At 44.8% G+C, this 26,721-nt stretch overlaps 1 protein-coding gene across 1 annotated transcript in view; it reads right to left on the reverse strand.

Moving 5' to 3' along the window:
* The window catches only part of plxdc1 (plexin domain containing 1), a 285,375-nt gene extending 258,854 nt beyond the window's left edge, over positions 1-26,521 (reverse strand). Inside the window, exons 1-2 of the mRNA XM_067369103.1 lie at positions 26,452-26,521; positions 25,924-26,046 (exon numbers count right to left, since the gene is read on the reverse strand). Of these exons, the coding sequence (XP_067225204.1) occupies positions 25,924-26,046; positions 26,452-26,521 (193 nt within the window). The remainder of the gene's footprint in view (positions 1-25,923; positions 26,047-26,451) is intronic.
* Positions 26,522-26,721: the final 200 nt, after the last annotated feature.

A 26,721-nucleotide genomic window follows, 5' to 3' on the forward strand; every position in this document is an offset into this window, starting at 1 on the left:
GACGCATTACCCGACTCCAGAGAGTTAAGATAAACTATAATCGTTCACAATTTAGCATCATCAGTGTATTTCTTTCATGTTGACCGAGTTTGGTGGCAATTGCATGAAGCCTCTAAGAGGAGTACTCAGAGCCTGTGTATTAAAAAAAAAACCACATTCAATGTGACTAATGACTGTAAATTAGAAAGTTGTCCAACTTAATGAGAACAATGTATGTAGTGACTGGTTTGGTGACTGGTTTGGTGACTGTGGTGACTTTGGTTACTGTAGGTAAAACGTCTCAGGTTACGCATGTAAGCATGGTTCCCTGAGAACAGGGAACGAGACGTTGCGTCTGAATGCTAGGGGAATCACCTCCTTGGGAACCAGTGTCTGAAACACATATCCAGTTTCGGCAATATTGTATTGACTGGCGACAGCCAATGACAATGCGACCCAAAAGTATATAAGGAGCGCCCATGTCATCCGCTTATCATCTGAAGGGACTGTAAGCAGGCAGGCCCCGAGGCACGGCTGCGAGACGCAGCATCTCGTTCCCTGTTCTCAGGGAACCATGGTTACATGGTTACACAAACGTAACCTGAGACATTCTATTTCGAAAGGGAACTTGAGCTGCATCTGAATGCTAGGGGAACGATATACCCACGCCGCCATGCTGAGTAGAGTACATGCCAGTGTATGGCAGTGACAACTGTCAGAATCAAGCAATTTCAAATGAAACACCAGACCCACTCACACTACAGGTCACAAATGAGCTGTCAGTGACAGCGCTCCCAGTGGTCAAATCCTCAGCTATAAGCCTCAAAGCGGCCTCCATATTATACATGTGAAGGCCTGCCATGGCCTCACAAAGGTCTGGAACCAACAACTTCAACAGAAGAGGTCCCTTTTAAAGGGTCAGGAAACCTCAGAACAAATTTTTTGAGCTGTGTACAGATATTTATAGGCTGCACATCATTGAAAACACTAAAGGTACTCATTAATTTATTTATAATTTGAAATTAGTTATTTTTTGCATTTTTCAGAATGATTTCTGTCTTCCGGTTTGAAAAGCAAAGTCGAAGCAACGTCACAAAATCTGACGTCATCGTGTACTACCGGCAAGATCCGGAGTGCTGGTTGGCTCCAAGTATGGGCTGGTCGAACATGCTGATGTCAACAGTTTCTGCATTTATTCATGACTTAAAGCTCATTCAATCCAATCACTGCGCTGTAGTATGTATAAGATTATAATTGCTGTATTATGCATGAAGAAGTATCACTTCTCTCGCCTCTGTCTCTGTTGTCATTCAGAGACATGGGTCGTATAGTTGTGTTTGTTTCCTCAGTGCTACAACAAAAATGCGTTTCCCTACGAGGCGACCAGAGCAGACGTTTGGGTGCATGTCGAATGTTTTGCTGTAATCTACCAGGACAAATGGAAAATATGTTTGCATAAGATCGCATTACAGCGGATAATTCAAATGTCACAAAAATGCTGTTCATTCACCTCTGCATTTGGACACGCGAGCCGTGTGTATGTATCCCTCAGCACAGCAAGCACATGAGTGTTGTTTGTATTTTGCCCGCGATGTGGTCAGAACTGAAGTTTGAATACGAACATATGAAAAATACGATTGTTATGATATGCATGCACGTGGAGCATGCATATGATCGGTTTCAGCATGGAGCTCCACAATGAGTTTAACAACACTAGCCACGTATAGAGCATAAAGTATCTGAGTTTTTATAGACTGTGGCGACCAGGGCGGGCGAGAGCCGTGAGGGAACGGTGCGAGGCCGGTGACACAAGTGAACGAGCATCACCTGGGAGGCGCACCGGCCTTAAGTCTCTCACGGAGGAGCTCCGGGAGCATAAAAGGAGGAGCGACAACCATAAAGGACGAGAGAGGGGGGAGAGGAAAAAGAGAAAAAAAAAATTCTGGGTCCGCTCCCAGATGCACTGCCGCTTGGTCCTCAGCCTGCCAAGAGGCTCTTCCTCGTGGTGCCATGTGGTGGCACTGGATGCTTGGTGGACGGCCCGATCCTCGACCGCCTCCTGGCGGCCGGCGATGGCTCCTTCGGTTGAGGGCAGCCGGCAGCAAGTCCACCGTCCCCTGCTCCTCCCCTTCATGGCGGACGGCGGCGACTCCTCCGCTCTCTCCTGGACGGCAGCCACCCCACCTCGTCCCAGGAGCACGGCATCTGGGACTCCGTCCCACCTTTCACAAGGCTCCAGCACCACCGCCTCAGGCAGCCTCTCGCGGTCTTCACTCCTGCGCTGCCCGAACTCCGCAGCACCGCAGCAAGGGCTCTCCGACAGCGTGTCCCTCCTTCCTCCCGGGTTTCGGCACCAATGTAACACAGTTCATAAATACGGGAAGAAGGAGGCAGGAACCGGTGAACATTCAACATGACTTTAATTCCAAAATAAACAAATACAAAACGAAAGTAATGCCAGCAGACCCTCACAGACGTCTGCCGGCCACACAAACATAATAAAACATAAAATAATATCCAGGCCTGGTCCTCTCTCATCCTTCACTGACATCGCTCTTCCTTTAATGCCTCCGGAGCTCCTCCGTGAGAGACTCGAGGTCCCGAGGTGAGGTTCCCTCACGGCTCTCGCCCGCCCTGCTCGTCACATAGACATATTTAACACATTCTCCTGCACCAAACATGAACCAGCACGGTGTATGCACACATATTTCATCAAGTCTTCTTCAAATGAAATATATATCCAAAGTGGACACTGATACATGTATCTGAACACAATGACACGATTATTCTGATGAACAAAAGACTTGAAGAATTGACAAAATTCTTAAAAATTCAAAAGTCTTTATTCTTTGTCCGTTAAACTATGTGTCTTTCATGGGACTTTAATGCTCGTAAATGTAATGAAAGTATTATTAGCCCTTTTAAATGTTCTTTCGCATTTCTCCCTTGTGCTTGGGAGATTGTTGTCATTTTTCTCCGTGCTCATATTTATTATTCTGTATAATGAGTGTGTTGTATGTCTCTGTTTCATTAGTTGTTCTCTCCCCTCTTCCCCTCCTCTACACTCCCACTTTTCCAAAGCTTTACACACCCATTTTTACAGAGATTTTTTCAGCTCAGAGGTATGTACGACCAGGCTAAAACAGGGGGTGTTTCATGACCCTTTAAGGGAGCATGGTTAGGGGGCCCAAAGGCACCCCAGCCAGTCACTTCTCAGGGGAACAAAGTCAACCCCGAATGCTACAAGGGAGGCTGACCTGGCTTCTAGAAGAACTAGTAACCTAGTCTGCCAACAAACTGTCTGTTTCCTCAGAAACAGTGTCTCTAGACACAGAAGTGTCACGAAGAGACATCCAGAAAGAGGGACTGCAGAAAGGGCAGTAGACTGGATCTTAGTGATGGGCATCCTAGAGAGCAGGACTCAGGGAAGTGCTGTTGACCCTTGCAAGCAAGGGGAGTTACTCTGCTCAATCCTAGGATCTACAAAACACCTATGTTTCAAAGCGCTGAGGCTGTGCACTCTAAAAAGGAACCCTCACAAGGGGAATGCTCACAGCCTTGGGCTGATCTAACTGGGAGGCCTTGAGAGAAGCCTTCAACCTCTGACCAGACTTAGGGAGCTAAGTACTCAAACCCACCCTCAGAATGAGAAGAGTACAAGCTCAACCTGTAAGGTCAACCAGGCTATAGGGTAGAATACAATGGTGAGCTAGGTTAGCCAAGCCAGCAACACGTAGTAGTGTGTGGTCTCAGGAAGGCCAGAAAGGCCAACCACCTGACAACAAGACCTTGCTGACCGATACCCAACTGCTGGGGATTCACATCAGAGAGGCCTACTAAGGCCAAACATCTCAATGACAAACGTTCACTGGCTGAATGTAGTCATTGCTAGCTGCCATGTGCTTATTAGGGGCTGGCTCTCAGGGAGGCCTGCTAAGGCCAACTACCTGATAGCAAGTCTAGCTAGCTGTCCAAAGCCTGCAACCTTGGGCTTCCATACAGGGAGGCCCGCTAATTCTCAGAGCTTCCTGCTAAGGCCAACAAACTGAAAACAAACAATAGCTGGTTGCCAGATACCCACACTGCTGGGGACTTGACCTCAGAGAGGGCTGCTAAGGCTTCTGAAGCAAGCTCATGCACCTCTACCAGAAACCCCAATACTGCTGGGGGACTAGCCTCCAGGGTGGCCCGTTAAGGCTAGCTGCCTGGTGGCCATTTCTATGTGGCTAAATACACTAAAAAGCACCTGCATAATAGGGAGCTCGCTCACAGAGAGGCATTCTAAGGCCTACTTATCCAAAAGCAAGTCATTGCTAGCTGCTAAGAACCCCAAACCAAACGGGTTTTGCCCACAGGGAGGGCCACCAAGGCCTGCTACCTGACAGCAAATTCCTGCTAGCTTTCACATACCCAAAGTGCTGGGGACTTGCTCACAGGGAGGGCAGCTACGGCCAGTCACCTGGAGCATGTCTTGTTGCTACAACATCCACAATGATGAGGGCTCGCCACAGAGAAGCCTGCTAAGGCCTACTATCTGACAGCATATCAAAATAGCTACCAGAAAACCCATTTACTGGGGCTATTAACAGGGAGGCCTGTTAAGGCCAGCTACCTGACAGCGCATGTGCAGTTGACACTGTAGTTGCTGCAGAGTATAGTTGTCATTTTCCTTTTGTAAGTATTTTTCTAGATGTTTTCCATGTTTTATGTCTCAATGACATGCAAGAAAACAACCAAATAAAGGATTTCAAGAACAAAAAAAAAAGGTATTGACTTCCTTCCTGTGACATGAGGCTGTCAACTTCTTACCCTACTTCTAGGAATAATATTGAAGGCAAACCCTCCCAAAGAAAAGTAATTTTTATATTAATATGAAGTTTTTTTTTTTTTTTTTTTTGAAGTATTTGTTGACATATACATAAATACATATATACATATTCATGAGGGTCTCTAGAATCATCCAAACAAAACAAATATTACAAGAGATCTATAGTTTTTTGTATAATTAGTCAAAAGTCAAAGCGGCAACTATAGTTGCAGGTGGGCAATTGACTTATAAGTACATATATTATGGGGAAATAGGGTATACTGTGTTTAATGGGTATCAAATAAATCAATCATTAAATCAAAATCAAAATTATTGGTCTTGTTTAATGCATTTTGCTTTCATAATATTTGATATTAATATTTTATATATATATATATATATATATATATATATATATATATATATATATATATATATATATATATATATATTAGTTATTTGTTTATTTATTTTTTAAATTAATTTATTTTTTGTCTGCTTGTTATATGTGACCCTGGACTACAAAACCATTAACCATTAGTCATTAGGGTCAATTTTTTGAAATTGAGATTTATACATCATCTGAAAGCTGAATATATATATACAAGCTTTCCATGACTCATACAATATATTGTTGGCTATTGCTACAAATATACCCGTGTGACTTATGACTGGGTTTGTGGTCCAGGGTCACATATAGGAGTAATGTTTTCTAATGAACAATGTAATTTAACTTTTTTGATTCACAATGTTCTGTTGGAGCAACTTAATGGCTGCACTTTGTTCTGCACTATGTTCTACCACTTTAAAACAAACGGATTTGTTGTTTGATGCGTTTTCATATTCAAGAGATTATAAGCTAAATGCAGCTTTTTTGAGTTCACATAGAATGTTCTTCGACTTTGATTGATCTGTTGATCTGTTGATAGCAGTTGTTACGACCGCTAGGGGTCAGCTGTAACAGAAAGGAAGCGAGTCTCAATACGAGAGAGATCAAAATCAATACAAAGTTTATTTACAATGAAAATAAGGTTCCCTTTCGTGGGAACTATCGGCGCTGCGTGAAACGCATTGGGAACCTTCTGTGTGATATCGTCATTGAAGCACTCCTGTATCCAACCAATCATGTAACGAGACGTCATAAAACTAAGACTATAAGACTATAAAGCATGCCCGGATGCAGAGAACGCTAGCTTCTGTTATCTTCAGCAAGCACTCTATATTATCCCGTGTGTCTTATTTATTGTTGTCTGTCCAAATATATTGTTTGTCTCACTCTTCATCTGAGGACAAGAGCTGCAGCAACAAGTGTGTGTGTGTGTCTAAGATCGCTGTTGTGAGTCTTATTTTTTGTGATTTAAAATCTCTCTCTTTGTCTGGAGGACAAGAGCTTCAAAAAATATATATACATACATACACCACATAAGACACAAATATATATTAAGAAATGGCAGATGAAAGCAGCAAGCGGTTCAGGAAATGTGTCCATCCCTGCACTCGCTTTATCCCTGACGGGGATACGCACAATATGTGTGTTGTTTGCCTGGGGGTTGAGCACGCGCAGGCAGCTCTCGAGGGAGCTGTCTGCATGTATTGCGAAAGGCTCGCCCTCAGAGTGCTGCGATCTCGCCGGGCACTCTTTGATAAAACGGAGGGTGCCTCGGTTGGTGTTCCCCACGGATCAGGTCTCGCTGCTGCCGAGGCAGAGCGAAGGCTCCATTCGTGGGGTTCACAAATGGATCTGGCAGCGGGGGTTGAGACGGGCCCCGCCCTATCTCTCCCTTTAGCTGCCAGACCTACTGTCTCTCCTGCTGTGGTGAAAGCACGCCCAGCGGTTTCTTCCCCTCGGGGAGAGACATCGGCACTTCATCTGTCTTCATCTGAGGATGTTGATGTGATGAGTGTCGACGCAGCGGAAGAGGAACCGCCATCCTCTTCCTCTGCAGATGAGGAGCTCATGGAGGTAGTGGCCAGAGCTGTTGCCAAATTAAATATTAGCTGGCCAGAAGCAGAGCGGGGAGATGTAAGACCTAAAAGCAAACTCGATGAGCGCTTTCTCCCCGCGTGGTCATTACCTCCACGTCGGTGCTTGCCGTTCTTTCCGGATCTACACACTGAGGTGTCTAGATCATGGAATAGACCGGTCCAACACAGAGTGTTCAGCCCCCAGACCTCGGTCTATAGCAACATCATGGGGCTGAAACAGAATGGTTATGCAGCGATGCCCCGGGTTGAAGAGACGCTCTCTGGCTATCTCTCACCCGAGTCAGCATCGTCCTTAAAAGCACCGACGTTGCCCACCAAGCCCTTTAAGACTACATCTTCCTTGGTGGGCAGAGCTTATGCAGCAGCAGGGCAGGCAGCAGCGTGTCTTCACACCATGGCGCTGCTGCAAGCTTATCAAGCTGAAGTGCTGGGGGAAATTGATACCAGCGGGGAGGCCACATTTGAGTGCATCCAGGAACTGCGCATGGCGACAGACCTGGCTCTCCGTGCCACCAAGGAGACGGCTAAAGAAGTGGGCCGTTCTATGGCAGCCCTGGTGGCCACGGAGAGGCACTTGTGGCTGAACCTCTCTGACATAAGAGACAGAGATAATTCTGCCCTTATGGACGCGACATAAGAGACAGAGATAAGTCTGCCCTTATGGACGTGCCGCTGTCTCCTGCGGGCCTCTTCGGTGACGCAGTCACAACTGCCGTCGAGAGGTTCCAGGAGACCAAGAAACAATCTGCGGCATTTCAGAGGTTCTTCCCCCGCCGGTCTAAAATCCCCACCGAGACTGTTGAGCGGGAGCAGTCTCGGCCCGCAACGAGCTCCTCAGCGCACCACAGAGCGCAACAAAAAATTTGTGTGGCCGCCCGTGCTCCCCCAAAAGCTCTGTTCTGTCAGCCGTAAAAGGGGTGAAGTTAGGCCAGTCTCTCACTGTGAAACAGTTTCAGAAACTGTTGGGTCTAATGGCAGCTGCATCCAACATAATTCCTTTTGGCCACCTGCATATGAGACACCTACAGTGGTGGCTCAGGACCAGGGGGTTTTCCCCGAGGGGGAACCCTTTTCGAATGATCAAAGTCACACGGCGATGCCTTCGTGCTCTAGCCATGTGGAAAGACCCCTGGTTCCTGTCCCAGGGTCCCGCGTTGGGAGCCTCTGGTCGTCGCGCAATGCTTACGACAGACGCTTCCCCTCACGGGCTGGGGAGCGATCATGAGCGGTCGCTCAGCTCAGGGTCTTTGGGAGGACCATCAACTCTCCTGGCATATAAATCAGCTGGAGATGATGGCGGTGTTTCTAGCACTAAAACACTTTCTCCCAGACCTGAGAGACCACCATGTGCTGGTCCGCACAGACAATATGTCAGTGTCTCTTATATAAACCATCAGGGGGGTCTACGGTCTCGCCAACTAAATTACTTGGCCCGTTGGATCCTCCTGTGGTCTCAGGGGAAGCTGCTTTTGTTGAAGGCAGCCTATATCCCCGGGAGTCAGAATGTTGGGGCAGACACCTTGTTGAGGCAGGGGCCGAGGCCCGGGGAGTGGAGGCTCCATCCAGAAGTGGTGGATCTCATTTGGAAAAACTTTGGTCAGGCACAAGTAGACCTGTTTGCTACTCCCTCACGCATCCGGCACCCCTGGGTCTGGATGCCATGGTACAGAAGTGGCCGAGGCTACGTCTGTACGCATTTCCCCCGTTCGCTCTGCTCCCACGAGTCCTGGAGAAAGTACGCCAGGAAGGGGTCAGCCTGATACTGGTGGCCCCATACTGGCCGACCCGAATATGTTTCTCGGACTTGGTGTCCATGATAGACGGTGCTCCGATGGAGCTCCCCTTGGAACGGGATCTTCTATCTCAGGTGAGCGGTGCGATAATACATCCCCGCCCAGAACTATGGAAACTATGGGCCTGGCCTCTGAGGGGGACAGGGTCATAGAGGCTGGTTTCTCATCTGAGGTTGTTGAGACCATACTTAGCTCCAGGGCTCCCTCCACGAGGAAGCTTTACACTTATAAGTGGAATTTATTCTCTACCTGGTGTAGACAACATGAAACGAACCCTGTCCATGCTCCTATCAGCTTTGTGCTATCCTTTCTCCAAGAAAAATTCTCGGAGGGCTTATCTTATTCAACCTTGAAGGTTTATGTTGCGGCTATATCAGCCTATCATGTTGGGGGGGATTCCTCGGTTGGTCGAGACTCCCTCGTGTCACGCTTCCTCCGTGGTACACTGAGGCTGAGGCCTCCAGTGCGCACAAGGACCCCGGTCTGGGACTTATCAGTGGTTCTACGCGGGTTAGCTGAGGCTCCCTTTGAACCACTGGAGGATGTGTCTGTAAAGTTTCTGACTTTAAAGACAATATTTTTACTTGCTATTACTTCTCTAAAAAGAACTGGAGATCTTCAGGCCCTTTCAGTGGCCCCCTCATATCTGGAGTTCGCTCCTGGAATGGTCAGAGCATTTCTTCATGCTAGACCTGGCTATGTGCCAAAGGTCCCCACCAATGTCCCGGGTCCTATTGTGCTTCAAGCCTTTCATCCTCCTCCATTTATATCTTCGGATCAGGAAAAACTAAATCTGCTTTGCCCAGTGAGGGCTTTGGACGCTTATGTCCACAGAGCTGCCCTGTGGCGTAAAACAGAGCAATTGTTCGTCTGTTACGGTTCTCCTAATAAAGGTGGACAGGCGTCCAAACAGAGGATGAGCAGGTGAAATTGGCCTGAAGAACTGAGCTCCTGCAGGAGCCTAGGCGACATCACTTCTGCAGCAGTGGAGAAATTGGCCTGAAGAACTGAGCTCCTGCAGGAGCTGAGGCGACATCACTGCTGTGGCAGTGGAGAGAATAGCCAGAATAACTGAGCTCCTGTGGGAGCAGAGTCGACATCACTGCTGCGGCAGTGGAGGAATTAGCGAGAACTGAGCTCCTGCGGGAACCGAGGTGACATCACTGCTGCGGCATTGGAGAAATTGGCTTGAAGATATGAGCTCCTGCGGGAGCCGAGGCGACATCACTGCTGCGGCAGTGGACAAATTAGCAAGAAGAACTGAGCTCCTGAGTGAGCCGAGGCACATCACTGCTGTGGCAATGATAGAAAATTTCCATTGTATTGGAATGATGGTATTAGTTGAGTTGGATATGGTGGCTTGCAGGTATGTGTGAGAGAACGAGCTGGAGCTGAAACTAGCTGATAGGTGTTCGTTGGGCTTCTTTAATATGGAAGCAATTAGATTGGATGTAGTTCTTAAAAGCTTCTGATGACCGGCAACCAAATGTTTGAATCTGACGCCTGTTTCACACTGCAAGCGTGAGCGTCGCGTGAGCAGCGCGTGAGCGTAACTACACCGTCACTGCAGCTGCAGAGACGCGCGAGTATTCACACTGGAAGCGTTTGTACAGCGTCACAGCAGCGGCTCGAAGATGCATATAAAGTGAGCATTTCTTTATCAAGACAGCTATAAATTTGTTTTTATAAGTTGGTCATTTATGAACTTGAGAGTCTTGAAAGTTTAACATGGGGAGGTGTACAACATTCTCATATAAACGTAATGAATAAATAAAAAAAATAAATACAAATAAAAGCCTCGTGTTATCCATTGCTGCACACGAATGAGGTAAGCTTTGTGTTTAACATCATCTGCCGCGTGCACATATTTACAATACAGCAAACTCGGCGAAAAAAGCCAGCAGTCTGTGTAATAACTAAAATAATGTTTATATATCATATTTTCTGGCTAGTTTACTTTAGTTTTTCATAATACACCATACTTTAACCCAAACTGAACAATTAAAAACAAGTTTAAATAGGTAAATCTTGTATAATTATTTTTGATTCTTATTTTTTTTTTTCCTGTCATACTCAAATTCTTGTTAAAACACATTAGACATGCTTATTCTGTGCATTTTGAACACTTTTTGTGTGAAATTATATTTATTTTGTCCATCAAAAGTGTGCTTTCACTTTAATTGAGCGTCAGCAGCGCAGCAAAAATAGACTCGGCGCCGAAACGATCGCTTCACTGCTGCTTACGCGACGCTCCTGCTTTACGCTTACGCACTGCTCCTGCTGCCTGTGTGAATGCATCCGTTGGTTAACATGGGCGCCGAAAAAAATACGCGCTGCTCACGCGCCGCTTACGCTTGCAGTGTGAAACAGGCGTGATGCTGGGAGAGGCCTTTTTGGGTGGCTGTAGTTGCTGCTCCTATGCAGAATGGATTGTAGGGTTCTAGGGGAGACAGCTTGAAGAATGTAGTTGAGAGAAGTGTCAAGGAGAGTTTTAAGTGGGTGGTTTATGGAAATATCAGCTAATATCACCAGGCAATTCTTGTCAACAGCTTGAATTTCTAAGAGGATCTGATGTTGTTGGCAACGGGGTTTGGTTCCAAGGCTGTAGCATTTGGTGGGATGGGCATCAGTGTTGTAGTGGACAGGGTGAACGGCGTTTTGCTTATGGGAAAGTGCAAGGAGGAAGAAAGGCCGGGACCGAGGCTGTTAGCGCTCGAGTCGGCCCCTGGAGCCAGGGGAGGGATGAGGAGGTTAGAAAAGAGGGAAATGCCCCGGGTTACTTCACTGTAACCCTGTTCCCTGAAAAGGCGGGAACGAGAAGCTGCGCTTTATTCAGTGCTGTGGGAACGTCTTTTAGTCGTGACCAGCTGTGAATACATGTGTAAAACAACGTCAATGAAATTTACCTATATTTATAGCCTTGCATGACGTCATTGGAATGCGTCGTAGCGAGGCTATAATTAGATGATCCACCTGTGCATCAGCAGATATTTTGTCTGAAGAGCAGTCCAGGGACATCTCAGTGCGGCAAAGAAGCGCAGCTTCTCGTTCCCGCCTTTTCAGGGAACAGGGTTACAGTGAAGTAACCCGGGGTGTTCCCTTTCAAAGGCTACACTCTAAGCTGCGCTTTATTCAGCGCTATGGGAACGAGAATACCCTTGCCGCCGCATTGTTTGTCCGGACCCCCTGGCTGCGAAGTGTGTCACAAGCACAGAGAGTCTCAGACACTAGCTTGCGATGTCGACTCAAGGACATGAGAGTCCGGAGTAACATGAACATCCAAACTATAAAACCTTATGAATGTGTGCGGGGAGGACCAACCTGCCGCATCACAAACATTTTGTAAGGGGGCGCCCCCCGCCAAAGCTCTAGAAGAGGCAACTCCCCTGGTGAAATGAGCCCTGATGCCTGTTGGCGAAGTATGACCACGCGCCTCATAAGCAAGGGCAATAGCATCTCTCACCCAAAGTGACATGGTCTGTTTTGTGGCGGCTGCGCCCCTGTTATGGCCGCCATGACAAACAAACAGTTGCTCTGACTTGCGCCACTGGCTGGTGTGGTAGACATAAGTCTGAAGAGCACGGACTGGACACAGTCCGTGAAGTCTCTCCTGATCCGGCGTTGGGAACGGCGGAGGGCAGAAGGCTTCAAGAGTTACCAGATGCAAGTTCGAGAAAGGAACCTTAGGCAGATAGTCAGGATGAGAATGCAATATAGCTTTCACCATTCCTGGGGCAAAGTCTAAGCAGGATGGAACAATGGACAGAGCCTGCAAATCCCCAATTCTTTTGAGAGAAGTTATAGCCGTATGAAAAAACATTTTAGAGTTAACAGCTTGTCAGAAACTGACTCTAACGGTTCAAAGGGGGTCTCAACCAGGCCCTCTAGGACTATTGCTAGGTCCCATGAAGGGATCCTAGTTCTAGAAGGAGGCTAAAGCCGCCTAGCTCCTCGAATGAAGCGAGAGAGCAGGACATGCTTGCCCAAAAGGCAGCCTGTCAATCAGAGCGTGGCAAGCCATGAGAGCAGCTACATAAACCCCGAGAGTGGCGGGGCATGTACCTGTCAATTATTTTCCCTGCAGGAAGTCCAGAACTGTAGCAGTTTGGCAGTTTACTGGATCTGCATTGTGTGCAGTACACCATCTTTCAAAGACACCCCATTTGTTGGTATAACTTGCTCTAGTAGAGGGAGCTCTAACATTTATATACATCTCGATAATTTCAGGTGAAAGCCCTGTGTCCCTCTGTTGGTTCCCCTCAGGGGCCAAACATGAAGATTCCACATCTCTGGCCGGGGATGAAATATTGTCCCCTGCGGCTGAGACAGAAGGTCTCAAGAAGGCACCCAAGGTGAACCGTTGAGGAGAGATTATCTCTGAGAACCATATTCAATTCAGCCAACGTGGTGCTATCAGAAAGAGGCAAGTCACTTGTTGGCGAAATTTGGCTAGAACTCCTGGGAGCACAGAAACCGGAGTAAACGCATACAGGCACATTCTGGGCCACATATGCTGATCACATCCAGACCCAGGGGAAGCTGGGTGACTCCAAAAGAAATAGAGTGGACATTGCGCTGCCTGTTGGGGTGAAGAGGTCCATCTGTTTCATAAAATCGTTACCAGATTTGACTACCTCGGGTGGAGTTTCTACTCCCCCGTCGGTATGCTCTGTCTGGACAGATATCTGGGGATATAAATCGCCATGAGGGACAGGAACTTGTCCTGAGCCCAGAGCAGAACGCGCTGCACAAGCCTGTCTAGACGTTGCATGGCAGGCCACCCTGGCGATTCATATTAGAGGCTACCGCAGTAATGTCCACCCGCACTAGGACATGGTAACCCCTTAACTGGTGGAGGAAGTACTTCAGGGCCAGAAATACAGCCATCAATTCGAGGCAATTGATGTGCCAATCGAGATGATGTCCTCAACATATCCCTTTGGACTGGACAGCCACCTAAGGCCGTACCCCAGCCCGTACAGGAAGCATCTGTTGTTGGCATCTTGCAACATCAACGCACCTAGAGTGGGACCCAGGGTGAAGAACCGAGGTCTGAGCCACATAGAAAGGGAACGAAACCACAGCGCGTAACCCTTACCATAAAAATGGATTTTAGAAAGTGCACGAAGCATTAGCGCGTGATTTACCATAAACATGGATTTTATAAAGGGCACGAAGCACTCAGCGCGTGCCCTTGCCCTTATTTACCGTAGAGCATTGCCTAGACAATACCTCTCGGCTCTGAGCCACAACTGAAACGTCTCATGTGCAAGAAGCCCATAGGAATCACCGAGGACGCTGATGCAATGAGACTTAACATTTCTTGATACTGCAGAACTGTGCAATCTTGGCCTAGCCTGACATCGTTCAGGGTGGTTAGAATGGTCTCGACTCTCGTTCTCTGGGTAGGACAGAGAACACTTTCCTCTCGTTTAATCTCAACCCTAGAGAAACTAGATGCGCTAGTATGACGCCTGTGTTGTAACGCCATCTCTTGTGACTGTGCTAGTATTAGCCAGTCGTCTATGTAGTTCAAAGGCTAGGCCGAATGGAAGAACACGATATTGGTAAGCTTTGCCCCCAAAAGCGAACCTCAGGAACCTCCTGTGTTGTGGCAATATTTCTATGTGAAAATATGCGTCCTTGTGATCGATCGTGACAAACCAATAGTGATGTTGGATTTGCGACACGATTATTTTTACGGTTAACATCTTGAACTCGAAAGCTTTGACTGAACGGTTAAGCCTCGAAGACCTAAGATTGGACGCAGCCCCCCATCCTTCTTGGGAATTGAGAAGTATCTGCTGTAGTAACTTGACTCTCTCTCTTTAGAGGGGGAACATGCTCTATGGCCCCTTCCTCCAGCAGAGATTGCAGTTCTTATGACAGTAAAGTCGCTTGAGAAGGGGCGGGTGTTAGATATTATGAGGCTGCTGAACGTGACGAGCTGGTCCCTAGATTTATAAGGGGAAGCACAACTCGCCACAGCCTTCTTAGCAGGTCAGCCTGGTCCACCTGCAACACTGCCATATTGTGCAGCAGTACCAGTCTGATACACTGATCAAAACACCTTCCCACCAGTATGGATGTTATTATGCATAGCTTGGTGGGGAGTGCTGTCTCTTTAAGTGACTATGAGCTCCAGAGAAGAGATAGCTCGCAAGCGTCTCTTCAAACTGGAGCATCATTGTTTAAATCACACGCCCTTGCACCCACGATAGTAAAATAAGTTGACATTGAAGGCACAAAGGCACAAGAAAAATAAGGTTTTCCCCATGAACGAGTTAACATCATGGAGAACCTATTTATTTAGCTTATATATGCATATTATATATCATATCATATAAGGCCATTTCACTTAACAAATTCCTCAGAATTAAATGCAGCCAATTACCAGACAAGTAAACACGGTCTGAATGAAAGGCTGTGCTTAAAACTTTCATAGATCAGTCTGATATGCCTGTAACACAGCCATTGTGTACAGCGCACTACCAGCCCGACTCGCTGTGAAACGCCTCTGATGATGCGCCGCCAGGGGAGAGATAGCATGCAAGCGTCTCTCCGATCTGAGGCAGCATCATATAAACGCGTGCCTTTGTACCCGCGATAGTCGAGACAACGTCACGGGTACAAAACACATTTATATTAGAAATGTTTGGGGTCTTCTTGTGTCACTGTTTGAATGACCGCCCAGAGCAGTTCACTTTCCCTTTATCATCACGGGAGGAACGCTCAGAGACGGACAAACTCATATTCCATTCCAATGGAAAACATTTAATTGTCTTCTGCTCGAGCTGAAGAAGCGCCGGAGCACGCTTCGGTCTCGGTAAAGGACATCGCGATCCGGAGTGAGAGTGAGAGCAATAAAGTATGAACCCGTCTCTCGCTCCTAGCCAGATCGCCACGCGAGCCCCACGATCACATTGTGGTTGCTGCCCCTTTTAAAATGCGAAGCACTTTAACTGTGAACATTCACAATGCTCGCACTCGCCCTGTTACAACGCATGGGCAGCGTGTTCTTCCCCAAACAAACAAAACAATACTGGTGTGTGTCCGATTCGGAGATGGACCGCAAACACGGAGACATACACCGTTTGCTTTGTTCAGCGAAGACTTTCTCTTAAATATATAATATATATAATATGTGTGTGTTCACTTTTCACTTGTCAGACAGAGTTGAAAAAGGAACAAAGGGAGAGAAAGTTCTGCGCACTGCCTGTCAAATCTAACTCCTCACAAAGTAATGAAGGAAGGAAAGAGTTTGAGCAGAGCTGCTTCACACACACACACTTCACAGTATGGTCTCTGAAGACGAAAGACCTGCTGATGCACAGGTGGATCATCTAATTATAGCCTCGCTACGACACATTCCAATGACGTCACGCAAGGCTATAAATATAGGTCAGTTTCTTTGACGTTGTTTTACACATGTATTCACAGCTGGTCACGACTAAAAGACGTTCCCATAGCACTGAATAAAGCGCAGCTTAGAGTGTAGCCTTTGAAAGGGAACTGAGAAAGAGAAATTGAGGCGTCCGGGCCTGTGCTGTTAGCAGAGGCAGCCTCTTGCTCGGGTTGGCCTCTGGAGCCTGGGAAGGAACAGGGTGGTTAGGAAAAGAGGGAAGCTGGGGAAAATAGGACGTCTAGGCCTGCGGTGATAGCGGAGGCAGCCTCACGCTAAGGTCCGTAGTTGAAACTGTAGACCAAAGACAAAAGAGAGGTAGGATGAAAGATGGCAGGATGAAATGGCTGTGACGGCTGGGCTTGCTCCGCTAGTAGAGGCATCCTCCCGTTAGGAGGGAAGGCATTCACCAAGAGGGGCAGGCATTGTTGGATGGTGTGCGGCGCCGGTGAAAGCCGCAGTGTGCTAAGCGGAAGGAGGAGGAAAGTGGGGAATCTGGGGCACAACCCAGGCTTGCTGCTGCTGTGGCCTGACGCTTGTTTCTAGTGCATGAATTGAAGATACAAGAGTGAGGATGTAAGATGAAAGAGTGGCCTTGTGGAATTACTCGCATCATGAAGTTTAAGTAGCTGTGCGAAGATAGTAATTCCTGTTTAGAACAGTTTGGACTGTTCAGGAAGGTGGAAGCGAACATAAATGCCTTATTGATTCCTTATGCTTGGAAATTAACCGTATTCAACTTAAAGTCCAGAAACTCAATGGACATTGCTGGACCCATCGTTTTATCCGGGGCGATTGGAAACCTGAGCTCAGCAAAACAGAGATAGATTATTAAACTTTGTACATATTCTTATTTTCTCAGAAGCAGCCTGAAATCTTTAAACCTGCATATATTCACCTCTGACACAATGGTTTGATACTGTAAATGACAGTACTGTTTGTACTGTCATTGTTTGATGATCATTCAACATCAAACAAAGAACAATATGATTTAGATGATCCTTGTTCTTTTAACTGTTGCTGGTTTGAGTCACAAGCGCCTACATTTAGTAAAGCTCAAAAGAGACTCATTTGTAAAAGACAGAGCTTTGCATAATAAAAATGTGCACCTTGAATTTATTCAGTTGTTTTCAACAATCACTAAAATTTTATTATGAACATGCTGCTTAATATTGTTTATTTATATTTATTATATTTCCATCCAGACCTGGAAATTACTCACAATTCCATACTTTTCCAAACTGCAATGTAATAGTTTATTCATTGGTTATCTGTTTATGGTTTGTTAAGTTACTTACAGATTCCTTCTCATTATAAAACAGATACAGACGAAAAGGGAACGGTAAGATTTATTTAAATGCATCAAAATAACGATTGAAAAGAATTTGTCCTACCAGTCTCTGCGTCTTTCAATGAATCTATGCGACCGTGCGTGCAATCTGAACGACATAGGCTACGAGCATATAACAGCTGATTGAGTGTTTAAACCACAAGCGGCATGTTAAATTTAGAACGGCAAACTTTTACAGAAACAGATTAAAACGTGAATTCCCCTGATGAACATTGATACAGATGGCATAACTGTGGAAATTAATTCAGGGACAGAAAACGAGAAGGTTTTTTACTGTGCGTTTAAGGAGATGGGGAGGAAAGTCCAAGTTGGCTGGACTGAATCTGTGCTGCGGCGCGGCTCTGGCTTGCTGAAGGCCTGCGGCGGTGGCGGCAGCCTGATGCTGGAACAAGGCATGTTCCTTTGCGGGAAGAGGCGGCATTGCCCGAGACTCGAGCTTGGTGCTCGACTGCCTTGATGTCCATTTCTTTATGGCAGGAATGATAGCATGGACAGGACTAGGGAAATACACAGAAGGAGATGGTGGATGTTTCGACTGCAGTGACGAGAGTTGGCCTCGGCGTCTTGGCATGCGGGGACCCGTTTGTTTGGGCTGACGCTCCCCCTAAATGAATCAGCGGCGGTGTAATTGCTCCTAGTAAGGCCAGAGGATTGTGGCAAAGATTCCTAGAGGACGAAACATTCTTCATCGGACACAAAGAGATCAATTTCGGACATGGTGGGAACTTAGGGCAGGTCAGATGCTGTCAAACTGTCGAAGAATATGGGTGAGTCGACCGTGTCTTATATATGTGCTTTTACTCATGCTGATTGGGTAGGTATGTTGATTACTGATTGCTGACAGCTGGCCAAGATGACGTGATGATTAGTCAGATTATTTGAACGTTGCTCCTCCTGAATTTTGTTAATAAAACATCATTTATAGGATAAAAATCCATATTGTGTAATCGGTTGATAATGAAAGTAGAGAGCCCCAAACCGGGCCAAAATAACACTCAGCCCACAAGAACATTTTACAGGTTTCATCAAGAAAGACAATGACCCAGACGATCAGATGATTTACCACATGTTGACACTAACAGAAATATTTAAGGTTTCATTCACAGGTGGCAGCAGTGAAATTCTAAGGAGTTTTAATGGTAACATACTAATATGTTACTTTTTAAGGATATAATACAGGTAAACCAGCTGAATGGATTCTTTTAAATTTTAAAGGTGAAGAACAATATTGTGTGTACAATTTACTGCCATTTAGTAGAATACTAACAGATCTTAAATATACTCCATAACAGAAACAAAAGTTATTTATTCTGAAAATAGTTAAGGAAATTTAGAGGTAGGAAGACACATGAATAATTTTGTGACTGTAATATCCTAACATTGTGCATAGCCTGCTCTAAAATCTCTAACAACTGTGTGTCACTTAGCAAAGAGACAAACAGGTAATATATCTACAATAGCATATGCTGTATGTCATTCACTTGAACTAGTAAGAAAAAGAAAGTATCAAATATTGAGTAATGGTATTCTCAGCCAATAGGCTAAACAACAACAACAACAAAAAATAAGTAAATTAATGTCTGATATAATGCTACCAAAATGATTAACAGTCCTCATGAGTCAAACTCATAAAAAATAAATTCACGAGTTCACACTTACAAATAAGTCAGGTAAATTAATTGGTAAACGTATTTGGCGTGCTGTCCGGGGAGAGGGCTCCGAGCTCGGTAATCGGCCCGAACACAGAGTACCCCCCCCCCCTCCTTTTAGATTATATGAAGTAATCCAGAGAGTGTGAGGAGACGGGGTGGTGGAGGGATTCTGGAAACTGTCGAGGATCCTTGGGTGAGTTTGACTGTGATTATATACAGGCCTGAACTCATGCCGATTGGTTAGATACGTTGATTACAGATTGTTGACAGCTGGTTGAGATGATGTAATGATTAAGATGATGTAATGATTGGGTATCGTATTTGACTTGTTCCTCCTGAACTACGTTTATAAAACATCATTTCACGAGTTCACACTTACAAATAAGGTAAATTAATTGGTAAACATATTTGGTGTGCTGTCCGGGGAGAGGGCTCCGAGCTCGGTAATCGGCCCGAACACAGAGTACCCCCCCAAAAATGCAAAATGTTGGCTACGGACAGCAGCCGGGAACTGTAACCCCCCAAAAATATAGAAATAAGGCTGATGTTTGCAAGGAGAAAGCTGTCTGCCGGATCGGGAGGGTTCTATCTGATGGGAGTTCAATACTCACAGCGAACCAATGAATATAAACCTCTTTGACCAGAAAACTAAGATAAGATGTTTAGATGTATTGGCTGGGGGCGTCTGCAGCATCCGACGGGAGTTCAATACTCGCAGCGATCGGATGGGTAAAACCCCACCAGCCAGAACATTGAGAAGGAATGGCATACGACGGGAGTTCGATACTTCCGGCGACTAGAAGGGTAGCTGAGGGGGCCCCTTTAGGTGTCTGACGGGAGTTCAATACTCACTGCGATCAGACGGGTAAGCCCCAGCTGACGATGGGGAGGACGTTTAGTAATTGGGGGGCTCTTGCGGCATCCGACGGGAGTTCAATACTCACTGCGATTGGACGGGTAAGCCCCTGTGGGCATGGGGTGAATGTGTAGTTAGTTTAGATTGGGAGGGTTCTAGCGACGTCCGACGGGAGTTCAATACTCACTGCGAATGGACGGGTAAGCCCCTGATGGCATAAATGCAAAAAGTTTAGCTATTTTCAACTGGGAGGGCTTTCGCGCAGTCCGACGGGAGTTCAATACTCGCAGCGATCGGACGGATAAGCCCAGCCATAGTTGAACGAGAACAGAAAATGTATACCGTTTCTGAGGTTCTTATGGGAGCTCAATACTCATGGTGTCAGATTGAAGTTTGACTGATTTGACTGGGTGGTTTGAATCATCTGTTTATAGGGTTAGTTTGAAGACCGGGAGATTTCTTGCAACATTGGATGAGGGAGTTTGGGCAGAGCTGGGCTCCTGCGGGAACGGGGGTGACATCACTGCTGCGGCAATGGAGAAATTAGCCAGAAGAACTGATCTGCGGGAGCCGAGGCAACATCACTGCTGCGGCAGTGGAGAAATTAGCCAGAAGAACTGATCTGTGGGAGCCGAAGTGACATCACTGCTGCGGCAGTGGAGAGAAAAAGCCAGAGAAATTGAGCCCCTGTGGGAGCCAAGGTGACATCACTGCTGCGGCAGTGGAGAAATTAGCCAGAAGAAATGATCTGCGGGAGCCAATGGGACATCACTGCTGTGGCAGTGAAGAGAAGGGCCAGAAGAATTAAGCTCCTGCGGGAGCCGAGGCGACATCGCTGCACTGGCAATGAGATCATTCCCATTTTATTGGAATGATGGTATTAGTTAAGTTTGATATGGCTTGTGGGTATGTGTGAGAATATGAGCTGGAGCTGAAAACCTAGCTGATTAGCGTTTGTTAGGCTTCTTTAATGTGGAAACAGTTTGATGTAGTTCTTAAAAGCTTCTTATGACCACTGACCAGACCAAGTGTTTGAATCTGATGCTGGGAAAGGCCTTATTGAGCAGCTGTGGTTGTTGTTCCTATGGGGAACGAATAACTGGAAAAGTGGTCTGCTGGGAGCTTGGAGGTTCTTAATGCTGTTTACATGATTTAAATAAAGTAATGGTGAGAAGAGAAAATCAGGAAAAGCAGGCTGGAGGAATGGCTGGGACCGAGGCTGCTTGCAGAGGCAGCCTCATGCTCGGGCTGGCCCCTGGAACCTAGGGAGGAACAAGAAGTGTAGAAAAGAGGGAAGCTGGGAGTCCAACAAGGCCTCTGGGCCTGCGCCGCTAGCGGAGGCAACCTCATGCTTGGGTCAGTCCCTGGAGCCTGGGGAGGAACAAGAAGTGTAGAAAAGAGGGAAGCTGGGAGTCCAACAAGGCTTCTGGGCCTGCGCCGCTAGCGGAGGCAACCTCACGCTTCGGTCAGTCCCTGGAGCCTGGGGAGGAACAAGAAGTGTAGAAAAGAGGGAAACTGGGGAGTAAAATATGGCATCTGGGCCTGCGCCGCTAGCAGAGGCAACCTCACGCTAAGGTCCATTGTTGAGCTGTAGACCAAAGAAAAAAAGAGAGTTTGAGACTGATGACCGGGCCTGCGCTATTAGCGGAGGCATCCTCACGCTAACATCTACAGGCCACAGACAATGGATAGGGTAAGAGACGGTGGGATGAAATGGCTGAAACAGCGGAGCTTGTTCTGCTAGCAGAGGCATCCTCACACTAGGAGGGAAGGCATTCGCCAAGAGGGCGAAGAGAGCTGTATGTGGTGTGGCACCTGGGAAACTGCGGTGTGTGGCTAGGCGGAGGGAGGAGGAGAGTGGGGAATCTGGGGCCCAGCCCAGGCCCGCTGCTGCTGTGGCCTGTCTTCTAGTGCATGAATCGAAGAAGCAAGAGAGAGGAGATGAAAAAGCAACCTGCGGGATTATGCGCATCATGAAGATAGCTGAGAAAAGATAGCAGTTCCTGTTTAGAACAGTTTGGACCATCTATGAAGATGGAAACAAATTAAAAAAAAATAATAATAATAATAAAAAAAATCAAATTTTTCCTTATGTGGTGAGGCCTAGAAATTAACTGTATTTAAGTTAAAGCCCATAAATTCAGTTTGAGTTCAGCAAAACTGTGCAAGGCTGAGAAATTGATTATTATTTTTTATTAATAAGCCTAAAATGCTTTATAACCTGCATATATTCACCTCTGGCACGATTGTTTGATACCATACTGTCGTTTACAGTTTGTACTGTAATTGATTGATGTTGAACAATCATCAAACAGCAAAGTAGGCTACAGACTGATTTAGATGATCGTTTGTTCTTTGAACTGTTGCTGGTTTGAGTCACATGCACCTTCATTTAGTAAAGATCAAAAGAGACTAGCTTGTAAAAAGAGCTTTGCATAATAAAAATGTGCAACTTGGATTTATTCAATGGTGTTCAACAAGCACTAAATTTACCATGAACACGCTGCTTGAATGATTTTTTTATTTAATTAAATTTATTTGTTTACTTTTTAGTTCTATTTCCCAATACTTATACAGACCTGGTACTCAAATTACTCAAATCAAATTCCATGCTTTATCAAACTGCGTAGGAACATACAACATCAAAGTTTATTCACTGGTTATTTGTCTATGGTTCGTTACGTTACTTATTTCTGCTAGTTCTAAATATAGATGAACATACAGATGAATAGGAACGGTAAAATTTTCGAAGTTTCCAAAGCGATTTGTTGATAAATCGCAGAACAGTGATGACAATAAGTTCCGAGTTTCATAGTGATTCAGCGTGCGAACTGAACGTGATATATGAGCCAATGTTTGCGTGTTTAACCACAAGGAAGCGGCACAGTAATTTATAACAGCAAGTCACAGAAACAATCCCCCGATCAACATTGATCCAGATGGAATGACTGAAAATTCAGGAAAGACGAAGAGAAGGATTTAAACTGTGCTTCTTGCGGGGTTGAGCCGATGGAGTGGAGAGTGTGAGCCGGCTGGGAACTTGATCTGCGCTGCGGCGCGGCTCCGGGTTAACTGAAGGCCTGCTGCGGTGGCCTGGCACTGGAAGAAGGCCCGTTCTGTCGCGGGAAGAGGCGGCATTGCCCGAGACTCAAGCTTGGTGCTCGGCTGCCTTATTGTCATTTTTCTATGACAGTAATGATTGAACGGGCCAGAGTAGGGAAATACACAGAAGGATATCGCGGATGATTCGGACGTGGTGACAGGCTTCGGCGTTTTGGCATGCAGGGACCCGTTTGTTTGGGCTGACGCCCCTCCGAAATAATGCCATTGGATTGGAGAAAAATTGTTCTTAATGCCAGAGGATTGTGGCAAAGATTCCTCGAGGATGAAAGATTCTTCATCGGACGCGACTTCGGACATGTTAGCAACTTAGGGCAGCACCAAATGCTGGAAACTGTCGAGGATCCTTGGGTGAGTTTGACTGTGATTATATACAGGCCTGAACTCATGCTGATTGGGTAGATACGTTGATTACAGATTGTTGACAGCTGGTTGAGATGATGTAATGATTAAGATGATGCAATGATTGGGTATCTTATTTGACTTGTACCACTGAAATGGAAAGGAATCTGTGTTAGAGTATGATTAATACAGGAAATTACGATGACACAATGGGACTCAGACAACACTGAATCAGAGGAAAAAAATAGAACCAAAAGAGCTCATGAACCAGACCCTAGGGTTACAATAGATTTATTTGGTCAACTTAGAGGCATACCCGAAAAATATAAAGCAAGAAATATTTTTATCAGGAATATTATTAATAATATATTAATTTTATCAGGATTTGAATCAATATTTATATGGATTTCACAAAATAAAAATACAGAATGGATAACTTATATTTATTTTAATCAGCAAAGATGTATCAACTACACTGATGATGCTTTAACTGCATTGGGAGAACAATTACATGAAACAAGTAAAATGACATGGCAAAATAGACAAGCTCTTAATTGCTTGTTAGCAGACAAGGGAGGTGTATGTGCTATGTTTTGAGATCAGTGTTGCACTTTTATACCAAATAATACTGCACCAGGAGGAAAGTTTAGTGAAGCTATGCTTAAAATAAAAAGTTTAAGAGCAGAAGTTGCAGAAAATGCTGGAAAAGATGAAAAAGTATGGGATTGGTTAGACTTAAAATTAGGAGCATGGTTTGCTAAATTAGGAATATTTTTAGGAGTTGCAGTTTCAATGTTATTATTTTGTTATAATAATAACATATAATGTCCAAGCTACAACTAAGCACATGGAAATGCAAAAGCTTCAAGAAGATGGTAAAAATACTTTTAGAGGGCAATCAAGATATATATTATCAGGACTGGTCTGACAAACCAAAGTGGATTTTACAAGCATTAGATGCTGATTCAAGTACCTCAAATGAGGACGAAGAAGATGATGAGCAACACCTTGGGTGTATGTGATAGCCTAACCTTTCCCCAAGAGCGGCCCTCTATGATACGCAAAGTATCTGGGTTGAAGAAGACGTCACCTTTCAAGAATATTTAATAGTTTAATGCATGGAGTGTTATTGATATTTCATATATGACTGTAACAACCACAAGCAAGGCTGAACAAATTACAAGCTCACGCTTATAACATGGGTTGAGGTGAAAGTAGATTAGGAAGCCCAGAGATATTTTACTCTCTTTAGGAAACAAAAACAAAGAACATCTGAAAAAGAAAAAGGAAAAACTGGGGAGAGATGATTGGTTCTATGGCTTCATCAGAGGATGGTAACATGATCCAGTTATTGGTAGTGAAACTGAATGACTTAAGTCACTGGGTAGTAAAACTAAGAATACTGGATTTTGAGACTACCGTCTGGGAAAAGAATAGTAAAATGACGCTTTTAGCCTCAGAGGGGGAATGAAGAAGAATTAAAATTATATGCATGTCAAAAGTAGGCCTTCATGTGCTAAAAAACATGGTAGCATGGGGCCTGGTTCTAAATAGGGTTTGCTGTGCATACAGAAATTTGAATCACAAAGTGTGTGTGTATGTGAATTGAAGATTCTATTTTAAGCTCGAAGAAAGAGAAAAATATGGTCAAATAACTTATGCCCAGATCATATCACATAGTATAAATATGAGCCCAAAGGGTGGGCACACAGTTGTCACCTCTGCAGATATGACGGCTCCACTTTGTAATAAAGTGTGTATTCAGAATCAAAGATTTTGAGAAGTGTTTTGTTTTTACAAAAAGAAGAAACCACAACAATACCCCTTTGTTAGCATCTGGTTACATTTCTTGCCTTAAAATTCATTTTACTCATTTGTATAATTTTTTCAACATCTATAAAGTTATAAAAAGTGCCCCAAACTCTTATTTTCTTTTAGTTTAAGGGATTTGTCAATACGATCAACTAGGTGGAACTGCATTAAATAATTTGACTGTTGCAATCGCAATCGGACTTATAACCTGTAAAGCTGCCTGAATCATAATCAAGCACTGTTCGGTGGCCCCTGACTGAGTCTAGTTTCTCTAAAGTTTTTTTTTTCTCCATTTTTATCACCTTTTTGTCACCTGATGTCACCTGTTGGAGTTTGGGGTTCGCCTTTTGGCTTGCTTAGTTGGGGACACTTGATATTCAACAATGTTTTTGGTCTGTCTACATTGATGCCATTGTATGCAAACTGAACTGAGCTGGACAATGACATCACTGTTTTCTCCAGTGCTGATATATAAATTAACTTTAAAAATAAATAACTCTTGATTTTTACAATGGAATGAATCAATACTGAATTTATTTAAGTTGGTCAGTGACACCATTTTCTTTAAGAGCTGCTGTGTAGCCAATATTATTTACCAGTTATTACTGTAAAGCTGCTTTGACACAATCTGCATTGTAAAAAGAGTTATATAAATAAAGGTGACTTGACTTGACATATGACTATCTGCAACTTTTGCAAAAAAAAAGCATAATGGATGCACAGTGAAAATAGGCTATCTGCACATGTGCTGTACTATTTTCATCATACTTTGATTTGTGATTTATTTATCCTAATCTTACATAGTCCATTAAATTGAACTCACCGTTGTCCAGATACCGTACAGTGGAGTTTTTAGAAAAACTCGGGTCGAAGTTTGCCATGAGTGGAGCAATATACTGCGTCGCTGTCAGCATGCGGTGTGTTATCTCTCCAGTGAAAATAAACCCTATAAAAATATTAAGAATTCAAGCATAAGATACAAAATTTCTATAAATAAATAAATTAATAAATAAATAAAATATATTTTGTTTTAGTTGTGGACTGAAAATATGTATAGGGCTATGTATAAGGGATATGTATAAATATTTTGTACATTAAAAGGTCCCTTTATTGCATTCAAGGATGGAACCCTTTCCGTTTAATAATAATATGACAAAAATTCTAAAAATTAATTCAAGCAGAATGGTGCTAGTGAGTCTGGTGTTATTGTGAAAACAGCCATATTAACACTGCAAATGATTCCATCAGAATTTTTTTTAGGGGGTAATTCACCAATGGCAAAATGGGCTTTCAATAAAACTAGGCTGCCTGTGTTATAGAAAGGCGAAATAAATTTTGAAAACTGTGCTACCTGACCAGGGAAAGCAGAGTGGCTGTTGTCTTTCCTTTTGCCAAATAAGTAGGGAAACTTCAACTCCCATGATGCAATGGGTAGTTTGCCATCCAAGGCTTCTCCCAGTTTCCTCCTATTGGAATTCGACCAGAGTCAAATTTCGCCTTGCTTGAGTAGGAAATACTTATTAGCAAAACTAAGCAAAGGCTGCATCACAGTACTCATATAAGAGGGGGTGACTGAAAGAAACTGCAATTCCATCAGTTACTTGTGAAGAAAAGGAACAGG

Source organism: Chanodichthys erythropterus, chromosome 19 (genome assembly GCF_024489055.1).
Source record: "Chanodichthys erythropterus isolate Z2021 chromosome 19, ASM2448905v1, whole genome shotgun sequence".
Taxonomy (NCBI): Eukaryota; Metazoa; Chordata; class Actinopteri; order Cypriniformes; family Xenocyprididae; genus Chanodichthys; species Chanodichthys erythropterus.